This window comes from Periplaneta americana, chromosome 16 (assembly GCF_040183065.1).
Source record: "Periplaneta americana isolate PAMFEO1 chromosome 16, P.americana_PAMFEO1_priV1, whole genome shotgun sequence".
Taxonomy (NCBI): Eukaryota; Metazoa; Arthropoda; class Insecta; order Blattodea; family Blattidae; genus Periplaneta; species Periplaneta americana.
This window is the reverse complement of record NC_091132.1, coordinates 73,942,666-73,956,039: the sequence shown is the minus strand read 5'-3', so window position 1 is coordinate 73,956,039 and position 13,374 is coordinate 73,942,666. Positions and strand designations below refer to the sequence as shown.

Below are 13,374 nucleotides of genomic sequence, written 5' to 3'. Positions count from 1 at the left end.
CTAAATAGAATTTCTACATCTTCAGTGATCATATCATGACTTTATAACGTTTGAAGATGTCTATTTCATAATCACGATGTATAACAAACATCCTTTATTTGTGTGAAGGACATGACAAGCCATTACAGAGCCCTACTTTCTGCTCTGCATGCAATAGTTTCCTCCACGCCTTTTCTTTTCCTGATATATTAATTCCGGTCTGCATCGTTTCTAGGAACTCGGACGTTTCGCCGAAGTTAGTTCATTTGTACTGTCCGTAGTTGTTAACTTTCCAGAAACTCACACCTAAAAGTGTGTTATTTCTGTAGCAGATTTTGTCATAATGTTTAGTTGTTACTAATATAATTATCGTCCACATCGTGGATTAGATGTAGTGACGTTTTTCTGTTACAATAGTTTTCTGTACTTTGTGTATAAAATGTTATTAGAACATTTATTATGAAATAAAATTGAAAACTGTAAACAACAAAGGTTGTAAAAGCCATTTTTTTACCTTTTTAAGTGGTTGTCAAAACAGGTTGTATGTGTGAATTCCGATAATCTACAAAAGTCATATTTTGAAATTCGAAATGGAAATATGCAATCAGAGTTGTCAGCAGTAGTACTGTTCTCCAACCAGGAGATTAACCGTGAAAGGAATGTGCTTACTATTTCATTATCTATTGGAGCGAAGTAGATAGTTAATATTACCGTTATAACGTCAGATTAAAAAACATGCGCTCTCTTGCATATGTTATTTCCTGTATGGAGGGATATTAACCGTGATCTAATTTTGTAACTAGGGTAGTATAAGTATGTGTGTATCAGTGCTAGGGTTTGTGCTTTGAGAGTTAGCCAATGGAGATGCGTGTACCCACGTGTGTGACCTTATGATATCTTATGACATCAACATTCATTCACAGCATTACCCCGCTGCGTCTCATTCCCCTGAGACTTTTACCTGGTTGGAGTAAGTATATGATTTCGGTGAAGAAAAAGTTTCTCCTGAAAACTTTTATTATGAGCACTTGTTATTTACACTCTTCAATTATAGAATAGTAATAATCAAATTGCAAAATTGTGAACTTACAAAACTGTAAAGTCGTGAAATTGTAAGATTATTAAGTGCATTAATATCCTCTTTACTAATAAATGTTTCCACTTTTTGTATTGATGTCCTTGAGTTAATTTTCCCTATCAAATTTACATCCTAGTAGAGAAGGGATCCATAACACAATAATTAAAATAAGGCAATACAAAACCTTTATCGGAACGATCTTCACATATGAATGTGAAACATGGTGACTCACTACTAAGGAATCAGAAGAAGTCATATACACACGAATGTGCAGGCGACTTTCTCTTGACTGAATACCAAAGCAAGCCTTCAGAGCAAATTTGTTCAGAACCCGAAAATATGGAAGATGCTGCCAGTTTGCTCCAATGTCGAAATTGGGAGCTGGTCGCGCAAAACAGAAATAGATGGAGGTAACATCTGAGAAGGCTAAGGTTCAAAGTTGAGATGTAGCGCCGATGGATAGTTGGATGGATGGATGGATGGATGGATGGATGGCAGGACGGACGGATGGATGGATGGATGGGTGGGTGGAGTAGAGAAGGGAACATTAAGTAGTGAATTGTCAAGATTGCAGTCATACAAAACTCAAGCTTCTTGGGTTTGGGTACCAGCTACGGGTAGTGAGTGACCTACGTGTCTTGATACTTACAGATAGGGAGGACGAGAGTTGAATAGAGGGATAGAGGAGACAATATTTCGTCAGTTTACAAGCAAAACACATGAAGTAAAAAGTATTACTTTTTAGAAAAAGACATATAAAATGTACATAATGTATATAAATCGATTATTATTATTGAAAGGTCACATGTTCACTTTTTTGACAAATTGAGTTATGACCACCATCATATTCTTCCTAGTGTAGCGCGCTGTTTGCTGAAGAAAAGGCACAAGTACGTGCACTCTACCGAATGTTACAGTGTAAAGAAGTTAGTTTCCGTTTAGTATTGAAAGAGTACGTGTCCAGGACATGTGACCTATCAATAACAAACTCTCTTCTTTTTCTATCATTCTTTGCATGATGTACAATATAAAATCTCATGATTCCATTCTTTGTTTACAACAGTTACAAAATGGCGAGTAGTTGAATCATTAGGAAAAGAAGTGCCTAAAGATCAGAAAATGTAGTACTTTCAAATTTCACAGTATTCAATTAGGCCTATGGTTTTTGATGCTAAGTCCCCGGGTACAGTGATTGTATATGAATATATTGATGAAGTAATGACACACATATTCAAGTTGCTGCATGAAACTAATGCAGTGTATCCTAATGACTTGAAACTACTTTAAAGTAAATCATGTTATGGAAAAGTTACAATAAATAAGAAGAAAGTTGAATATGTCAGCAAAAGTATGCAGTATGTACTTCCTGAATATCTTCAATTTTATGTAGAAATTCTTCAGTGACCGATAGAAGAAAAGCTGACTGAAAACGTCAGAGGAAGTGTTTAATGAAGAAACTTAAAAGCTTTTCTGCTTTTAAATTGCTTTATTTCAGAAATAAGAGATATTGCCTTAGCAAAATAATGTTCTTAACAGTTAAGTTCTAAAGTATTTGTTAGTCAATAATAGTTAAAACACATTTAAGAGCATAAAAAATCATTCCATCATGCTTTACCTACTGTTTATTATTAAAAGACCACAAGTCCATATAAATATTATTTTTTTACAGTTAAGTTTTAGTGGTGTTACCATCAGTTTATGCATGTAAATGTAACATTACACCTTTGTTGTTGAATAAAAAATATCTGATTGCACTACAAAGTACCATGAGCAAAATAAACAGTATTTTTGCTTCTCCTGTAAAATTGACAAAAGTGAACATGTGACGTTTAAAAAAATAATTGGTTCATATATATCAATTGGAAAATTAAATGCACATAAAGAGAAACTACTTACTAAAAATAATATTTTGAGGATTCAGTTTTGTCAAGAGCTTTCAAAATGCTTTTTTCTTAGAGGTAATATTTTCGACGTAATGTATTTTGCTTGTAAAACGACGATATAAACTGGACGTCTGAGTAGTAGGTATAGTAATTACAAACACGCAATGATACACTGCAATAGAAGTGAGATATTCAGTGTAAATATGTGTAGAGGAAGAAAATTCACATTTTATAGAAGTTAAAGAGCCAAATAAGGCGACCTGCTTGTTATGCAGAAGATTAATAAGTTGCAGAACATACATTACTCGCATATTTCCATGTCCTTGCCATATAGAGAAGGAAGTCAAAAGGAGGATATGAATGGCCAAGAAAGCTTTTAATAGAAAAATGAACATCTCCTGCGGATTTCTGAAGAAAAAAAAAAACATGGAGTGTGACATTATATGGAGCAGAATCATGGACATTTTGACGAAGTGAATAGAAGCATTTGAAATGTGGATATGGAGAAGAATGGAACATGTGTAATGGACAGATAGAATAAGAAATGAAGCTGTGTTGGAAAGAGTGGGTGAAGAAAGAATAATGCTGAAACTGATCAGGAAGAGGAAAAGGAATTGGTTTGGGACACTGGCTGAGAAGAAACTGCCTACTGAAGGATGCACTGGAAGGAATGATGAACGGGAGAATTGTTCGTGGCAGAAGAAATCAGGTGATAAACGACAATAAGATATATGGATCATATGAGAAGACAAAGAGGAAGGCAGAAAATAGGAAAGATTGGAGAAAACTGGGTTTGCAGTGTAAGACCTTCCGTTGAGCAGAACACTGAATGAATGAATGAATGAATGAATGAATGAATGAATGAATGAATGAATGAATGAATGAATGAATGAATGAATGAATGAATGAATGAATACAGTAATTATTTATTTGTCTCTATTTGTTTTTTATTCCAGAGAAGCTTATTTTACTTTAATTATCCTAGTTTGTTTTTCATATACTTTTTATAACGCAATTTGTTATATTTTAATGTAATAGAAGTGTTTAGAAGAAACAGAAGCCTAATACTTTTGCTCAAAATTGTTATTAAATTTTGAATGCCTATTTTTTGTTATAATGGACTTATTATTGCTATTTATTTTCAATAATCATATTTTTCAGCTGCATTTATGCATAATTAATTTAAAATACTCAAATGGGATCATATAAAACGTTAAAACAAATTCATTCAACCTATTTATCTAAACTAAATACCAGTACTTTGCTTGAGATTGCAACTTTTCCATAGCAAATGAATGTCCTTGATATAGTAATCCCTCGTAGAACAAACACCTCTATCTCTCATCACGTGTTCTTCCGTGTCAATCATGACGTACAACTACCCGCGTGTAACCCACTTTCAAAGACTACCCACAGCGACTCATTTCCACATGTCCGCCCTCGAGAGTGGTAGACGTGAAGGCGTTTGTGGAACTCTGAAACAACGCTGAAATTTATCTCGTCTGGTTCTCCAGTATAGTAGGCACGCGGTTGAAATTGAAATGGAATTATGCGAAGCATGTCACTCATAGGAGTAGAGTCCCAAAGTTTATACCTAATATACAGGGTGATTCACGAGGAGTTATCACCACTTACGGAGATAATTTTCGAAAGCATTCTAAGCAAAATATGTCACATAAACATGCATTCTAATCACGATATTTTTAGAGTTACACTAATTTGAAGTTGTTAGTGAAATACAGTTTTTCTTTAGTTTTAAGGGTAAAATAATATTATAAACAGAGAATTAACTCGAATTTAGAAGTATCATTTCTTTAATTGGCTAGTGTTCTGAAGCTAAAAATGTGTTGTGAATTGCTTTGTACAGATTTTGTTTTTTTATTTTTAATTAAAAATTACATCATTCTTACGCACTTATTACAACAATTGTTACAAATTATACAACTAGAGGAACTTGATTCTTCACAGTTTAATTCTGCATCCTAATGTACAGTCTCAAAGAATTTGCAATAATGGCGTGATTTGTAACAATTGTTGTGATAAGTGCGTAGGAAAAATGTAATTTTATAGTAAAAATCGAACAAAAATTCTTTACGATGCAACTATGGAATTCACAAGTTTACTACAAGCCTTTAGACGCCTGCAGTCTGTGAGATAGGACTCCCGTTGTATCAAGAAGTAGGAGAAGTTGCCGTCTAAAGTCCGGCGCACTGTAATGTTGAAAATACACTACAATGCAGTGTTCATTTAAACGAAAACATGTTCGTAATACATTTATGGAGCAAAACCATATCAACTGGTAAGTTTTCTGAATGTTGGCAATTATTCATTTTTTCTCCAAAGACTTGACATGTGGCTTACAGGAACGAATTGATGAAGAGTGTGGTGAAAATGGGCTTGTAGAGTCTCTACGTCCAAGGCCTGTTATTGGAAATTGCCTCAACACCATTAATCCCCAAACCGAAACGACTCCATTATAGCGACCACGATGACGCCAGTGACAATGACAAACTAGCAGGCAGGGTTCCGAAGCTTGCATGGCAGTAGACTATTGAAGTAATCCTGCTTTTGTTCCTTTTTTGCAAAATGATGAACAATATGGTGCCCGAACGCAGCTCACATTTAGTCATTAATTTATTTCGTGACATATTTCAGCTGAATTCTTTTTTTTTTTTTTTTAACTGAAGGTGAATGAGGAAAGCTGTAAGCATTTCTTTCTGATTGTTGATCTAATATTTTTACCACCGTATTTAATGATAATTATATTCCTCAGGGATATTTGTGTGTTATTTTTTGTACCCTGTACACCATGGGTATTCAAACGTCTATAGAACCAGGAGATATTGCACGTCAATCATGCTCTGCTAAAGTCAGTAACTTTCCATATAAAATACGAAAAACGACCTTAAAGAATGTGCGCTGCGGGTTGCTTACGCCAGGGGTTACCTCGTTCGAATTACAAAATTGGACATCTATGCTGTACACTCTACCTTTAGGCCTTTTGATCTGTCGTTAAATAACCAAATAAGAAAAACGTTTATTCAGAAATTTTATCTGAAGTATGTTATTATATGGAAGGGAAGGGAAAGTTGGCAGATTGGAAAGCAACAAAATAGTTGTTCGGAAGCCATGGAAATGTAAATATTGCGCAGGATATTAAAAATAATCAGGAATCATATTTTAAACTGTGAAGGCTTTAAAGAGGATAAATTTAATGAACGTAGGACATTAATGAAATTGGAGGAACTAAAAATAAAGTCCTTTTTTTTTAATGTAAAATCAGATGAAACACATTCTTAGTTAATATATTTGAGGGAAATTATAATTATGATAATGAATGAAGAAAAAAGACCAAGAAGAGAATACATCAAAGACATGCTCAGTAGAACGAATTGCAATAAATATAGAGAATTTATGAGAACAGAAGAGGAAAAAGAAACATAGTTGAAGCGACAAGGTGAAGTCTCGATACTTTTTCTGTACTTTTTTCTCTTCTTTCTTACTAATGAAATGCAGGAAAGGTACGTGATGCTAAAATTACCGATTTCGGATCTTTACGAAAATTAACACGTTCAGAATTCCAGTGAGCGAAAAAGGTGTTTTCGGAATGCCATCTTTCCGTCCATATGCTTTTTCCGAAATTATAGTATATAATTCAAGATGTACGAATAAATTTTTCCGACAAATATGTATACCAAGCTGTCCATGGTTCGATTTCCGGTGTGGACGGAGATTTATCTTCATTTCACGGAACTTAGTGTTTGTCCCTTACCTTGTCTTCATTCTGCGACGTCTATGAGTGCATCGTGCTGACCACAGGTTAAGAAGGTCCGCAATGTGAGAGAGTCTAGTATTGGTACAGAGAAAGGCAAAAGCATCTAGAATGTCTAGATAGTGTTGTAGCTCTTAAGAAGAAGAGGAAGAAGTAAACCTAGCCATGTCATTTACAGTAATTTTTACTTCCGGTAACATGAGATTAGTTAAAGTCATTATGGGAAAATTGAACAGTGCAGTGTTTTACTCTATGAGGGTCTCTATTCTATTAGTCCCCCTTGAGGGGAGTGGCACAAGTTGAGGACGACTCTCGCACGTAGGGCGCTTGAGTGAAATGGAATGATGTGCATGTCCTAAGGCCTCCGCGCTACAAATTCCTCTATGGGCTACCTTTAAACTCTACTGCAGCCTACAGAATCCCTTTACCTTTCCGTTAGGCAACACCACCACCGTGTCCCTCAACCTCAGGTCCCACGAGCACCATGAGCCCCACGGTAATAGCACTACCACTAGCAACTAATGACCACATACCACTGGCTCCAAGTTGGATGGCGGCCCGCAGCAGACTCTACATCGAGCGCGAAATATGGGAAGGAAACGGAGATGATGATAGAAGAGAGAAAGTGTAATTCTACTTCAGTAGGTTGAGGGAAAACCTCGGGAAAATCTTAACCAGGTAACTTGTCTCAAGCAGGATTTGAACCCGTGCCCGCTAATTTCACGGTCAGACATGCGAACCGTTACTCCACAGCTGTGAACTTTGCTGTATCTCACGATTATATATCAACTAGTGACTTGTGCAGCAAATGCTGCAAACTAAGTTCATTAGACGTTCAAATAAACATTTTTCAGATTTATTTTCAATGAAGAATACCAGACATTCGGAAAGTTACTTGCTTCCATAACAATGAAAGATACTTTCTCTCGAGCCAATACTGAAGAGAACCACGCATATAAATATCTACACCACACCGCCATTAAATATATGAAAAAGACCCAACCCCACTTGATTAATAATTATAAAAATATTTGATTTTTAGTAATATTATTATCTTACGTACGTTTTATAGCTTTCAGTAACATATACTATATATACTATATAGCCGCCACTCAGTAAAATATAGAAATCAAAATCTAATTTAAGTTATTCTTTACATCTACTTATATAACCCCAAAACATTTCACTTTCATGTCATAAATATAGCATTAATATGTATAATTAATGAAAAATAGTCACATCATGGCATTAACTACAATGATATTTGAAGAGTTCGCGGGAAAAATGATGAATGTCACATTTCTGTTAAGGATTAGATAATGATCTAATTGAGTCTATAACTGCAAGATGTAGTGCTGTTTCTATAGAAAATAAGGAAAAGGATTACTATATTCGTGGTGATAATTCTCCTTTTCACCATTTTTCATAAGAGCAACATTAAATTTCGTAGTGATCCATTGAATTAGATAATGAAATCAACCTTAACAAAACTGTGACATTCATCGTTTTTCCCGCGAACTCTTCATTTCATTTCTAATGGTAATAATGTAATCAAACCACCTCAAGTTTTGTAGTTTTTAATATCCAATACAGCTGTACCCAGAAAATTACACACCACAGAATCGAACCTGTAAATTATTTTTAGTAAGTTAAGTTTTTAATAACCAATTTAATTTGAGCTCTAAATATGTCAGCATTCTTGCAGACCATGGCCTTCGTGTAATATTGTTTACTGTAGTATGTGTTTTGTTTTATTCTGAAATGCAACACGGCCGACTTGATGTTCGCTTCGCTTCTCCTTTACAAAAAAGCGAAGGGAATATCAAGTCGGCCGTGAATGCTATTAGCTAGTTCTCAAAACTGACGACAGATGGATTTTGGAAAATAGGAAAATTATGTTTAAAAATTGACATTTCACTGAAAACTACTATTTTTCCGAAAAACTTTGAGTTCCAAGCTTCAAAATGAAGGGTCATTTATTAAAATCTGTCCAGCCGTTTTCCCGTAATTTCCATTACTAGTTAAAATTTTATATATATATATATATATATATATATATATATATATATATATATATATATTGGTACCTGCAACGTGTGTCATACCAATTGATGTACAAGGATTCTGGAGATCTCATTAAGGGGTTAGATATACATAGCTTACAGCAGTAAAATTTTTGGAAATATTAAAAATTTTTTTCCTCCGTTACTGTATCTTGTACAATAATGAAAATTGATATGTGTAAAACACTGTGCTTCTGCTATAAGAAAAAAATATTTTTACGATAAAAAAAAATATATATATTTTTTCAAAATTCATAATGGTGGTAGTTCACTGTGCAGTGTTGAAACGTTTCCCTCATAATTCATAAACTTGTTAACTTTTTCATGTTCCTTCTCTTTTATTTTATTGCCGAAACTCATGTTTACAATATCATGCTCTTTCAACTACATTCCTTAATAAATATTTTTTTTTATTTTGTGTTAGAAGGAAATACTGATATTTTACAATTTTTAAAATGAATTTATTTTTTAGCAATCTATCAAAGGTAGAGAAGTGATCTTGCAGCATATTGTACATATGGCATGCATAAATACACACAAAAAATTTCATCACAGAATGCTGGGTAGTTTTTAATTATGTGGGAAACGCTTCATCACTGCACAGTGAACTGAATTTTGAAAAAAATAATGTAAATATTTTTTTAATCCAAAAAATATTTTTTCATATAACAGAATGACAGTGTTTAACAGATACTAATTTTCATTATTGTACAAGATACAGTAATGGAGGAAAAAAATGTTGAATATTTCCAAAAATGTATTGCTGTAAACTGTACCTAACCCCTTAAGCGGATCATTAGAAATTGTGGCGGAGGTTGAAGACTTCATCAGCTTTGTTACTGTGTCTTACACATCCATTGGTTGGTTGATAGAGGAGAGGGAAATTCTGGCAGTACAGATGGGAGACTGTGGAATAAAGATATCTTTACAATGTAATCATTAAACCTATACTTAAAATAGTGTGGTGATAAATTGTCATTTTATGATATCCAGTTTTTACGCACACTATACGAAATGTATAAAAATTATGATTATTGAAAAATCTGTCTCGAATTTTTTACTAAAACACACGTTTTAGACTTTCGGCGCATCGTTAGACTAACGACTAGAGCGTCAGCACTTTTCCATGCTGGTATTCCTGGTTCGAATCCCGGCGGGTCTAACTGGACTTTATGGTGGACAAAGACGGTGTTTGATGGTATGTTTCGTGGGCACTTCTGTTCCCTGTACCAGCATTTCAGCATTGTTTCATTAATTATCATTCGATGTAAAGTAGCTTGCCTTCATGATGTCTGAAAAACTACAAGCTTCGACGCGTCGTCCAATAGATGGGGAAGTTTAGTGAATGATACAAGTCAAGTGCCCGCGTTAGCAAAGAAAATCTTTACCACTTGACATCTCTGATAGGGAGAAAATAATTTTCAGGACAGTGTATATTTTCATATAGGTCTTTCTTCGTTGCAAAGAGTTAATATCCAGTACTTACGTTTCATTTTGTTCGGGAAATATGAACTTGAAATATTGTAATGCTGACTGGAGGAATAAAATTAATTTGAAAAGCTGAAGCAAAAATTGTACAGAATGGCGATTTAGTAAAATTCATTCATTCACAGTTTTCTATCAAGGACAGGTCTTTCACTGCAAACCCAGCTTTTTCCAATATTTCCTATTTTCTGCCTTCCTCTTTGTCTCCGCATATGATCCATATATCTCAATATCGTCTATCATCTGATATCTTCTTCTTTCCCGAACTCTTCTCCCGTTCACCATTCCTTCTAGTGTATCCTTCAGCAGACAGTTTCTTCTCAGCCAGTGATCCAACCAATTCCTTTTTTCTCTTCCTGATCAGTTTCAGCATCATTTTTTCTTCACCCACTCTTTCCAAGACAACTTCATTTCATATTCTGTCTGCCATTTCACACGCTCCAGTCTTCTCCATATCCTCATTTCAAAAGCTTCCAGTCGTTTTACTGAAAATAAATTTGTGATAATTAATTCGTTAAGTTTTATTTAACAAGGCTTTGATATGGAATAAAATGTGTTATATTTTATTATTAACTGCTGTGAGAAGATTATTTTATTCACCATTTGATGTATTTTCTTGCAGATATTGTCAATCCGAAAGTTCCCCCTGGCTCGAAAGATGCAACAAAAAGCTTCAATTACGACTACTCATACTGGTCACACAACGTAAGTACATTTATATAATTGTAGATCTAAATTTACATTGCTGTTCCTGTTGTGTTCAATTTACGTTTTATTACACATAAGTGAGTGTCTAAAAGGTTGTCAGTGAAAACATTGATCTGTGCGTATTTGGCATTCCTGCGAAAGACTCATACTTGCAAGGGCTTAGGGCGGTAAAATTATTAGTATTTCTAAGGTTGTACAAAATAAAACGTTTGTTATAATTTATTAATGTTAATAATCTTAACATTATCAGTTCATACGTGTCCCTTTTATTTACAAACTTATTAACTTTCTTTATTACTTCAAACTGGTCAAGCCATATCCAATGCATTCCCTTCTTGTCCTTACAACTGACTTTGTATCTGGAGATGGGACCATGCAGTTCAGTGCCATTGATTGTAGGCCTACCAGGGAACAATGATCCTTTATATGAGACTGTTACAAAGTCATAATAGCACAGAGCACCAACATTCTCGATGAAAACATATTTGGCTTCACAAAATTATTTGTGTTTATTTTTCAATTTATTCACTAGTGTTTGTCTTGGGATGGAATATAAACTTGCAGCTTCTCGTTGACCAAGTTTTCCGGTGTTTATGTCATCTAGTACACTGTTGTTTGCTGACGACCAGATCGTAATTGCAGATTCGGAAGATAATTTACAAAGAGCCATACATGAATTAAATAATATTACAAGTGAATATAATCTTCAAATCTCATATGAAAAAACGAAAATAATGGCTCTTAGAGGAACAGATCTGTTAAGAGCAAAAATTTGCATAAATAATAAGCCCATCCAACAACAAAGTGATTTTAATTATCTTGGTTACATTGTGTCATATACCGGCAATAGATAAGTGCAAAATAAATTAAGCAAATCCCAAACACTATGTGGTGCAATAAAAAGAACTTTTAAAAATTGTAATAGAGCTGTTAAAACTTTACAAAGTAATGGCGATCCCAACCTTACTTTATGGGTGTGAAAGTTGGGTCTTGACTATCTCACAACAGAAGAAAATAGAGGCTGCTGAGATGAAATTTTTGAGACAGGTGGCAGGTTATAGACTCATAGATAAAAAGAGGAATGAAGATATTAGAAAAGAATTGGAAATTCAGAGTCTAAATGAAACAATAATTGAATACAGACAAAGATGGCAAGATCATATACAAAGAATGGATGAAGATCGTATACCACAAATAATATACAAGTATAAACCTGTAGGTAGAAGAAATGTCGGCAGGCCACGGATGAGATGATCGGATCAGTTTTCTTGAAGACGGAACGAGCCGTGATGAAGATGATGATGATGATGATGATGATGATGATGATGTCATCTAGTGACTGCTTTAGCGTTTCATTGGAATACTTTGAATACTATCTTCTCTCTGGAGAATCCTTTTGTCGTCTTGCCATCTAAAAATTTCAATTCATTATGGAACTCCAAGACTGGTATAAAAATTAGAACAGTAGTTGAATTTAAAAAGGCCAAAGAAATTTAATTAATAAGCCAGCTATGCGGGATTTAGTGAAAAAATTAATTCTTAGTTATAAACTTAAAGTGTAGGTATCTATAGTAGATCTAGTAGTTACTTTTTATATCAATTTTATGTAATAATTATCTCATGTTATTTAATAAATTAATTATGTTTATTTATAATCAAATTTAAATGCTTAATGGAATCAATGTTATTCTGCAAACTTTGTAGCGGTACAAAGTAACCCTGAAATCGGACCAAAGTAGCACTGTCGGATTAATTTTATAATTTACAAGACATAGGATTATATATGTCACGAGGTTATTATTGTATTTTAAAGAAGAAAGGATAAGCATAACATTTACAATAATTGTGACGGTAAGATAAAATTATATAGGTATACTTGCAATATAAAGTTGAAAATCGTTCATAAATCAGCTACTATAAATAGAATGCAATAGCCTATTTACGTGAAACCTTAAATATTCTTCAGGGACCGGACATAGTATACTGTTAATGGCTTCCGGATTTCATTCTGCAAATTGATTTTCCATTTTCTGTCGCAGTCACACTTGAATCGCATCAATGATCAATCTTCTCTCCCACTGTTCCTCTTTTAATGGACAAAAAAAAGTGTAACTCAATTGGAACTGAAATATAGATGATCCCAAGAGCTCAAAATACGCTTCAATTCCCGCAATAGTTCACAGTAGCTGTCATTATTTTCTATTGCACCTTTTTGTATGAAATGAACAAAAATTGACTTTCCATATTGATAAGTATTAACTTTCCTGCAGAGGGCTGCATTTTTAAAATGTTTTGTTTTTGATGATGGCTGATTTTTCCACACTAAACTCTACCTTGCTTTTGGATCCTTACTAACTGATTAATGCCTCATTAATGGTAACAAACGATTTAGGAACGCAGGTCGAT

The 13,374-nt window shown here is 34.0% G+C and overlaps 1 protein-coding gene across 19 annotated transcripts in view; it reads left to right on the top strand.

Moving 5' to 3' along the window:
- Positions 1-13,374, top strand: part of unc-104 (kinesin family member unc-104) — a 439,225-nt gene that overhangs the window by 318,550 nt on the left and 107,301 nt on the right. For all 19 annotated transcript variants that reach the window (XM_069849498.1, XM_069849500.1, XM_069849510.1 and 16 more), the window contains one exon: positions 10,883-10,965. In XM_069849498.1, coding sequence (XP_069705599.1) covers positions 10,883-10,965 — 83 coding nt within the window. The remainder of the gene's footprint in view (positions 1-10,882; positions 10,966-13,374) is intronic.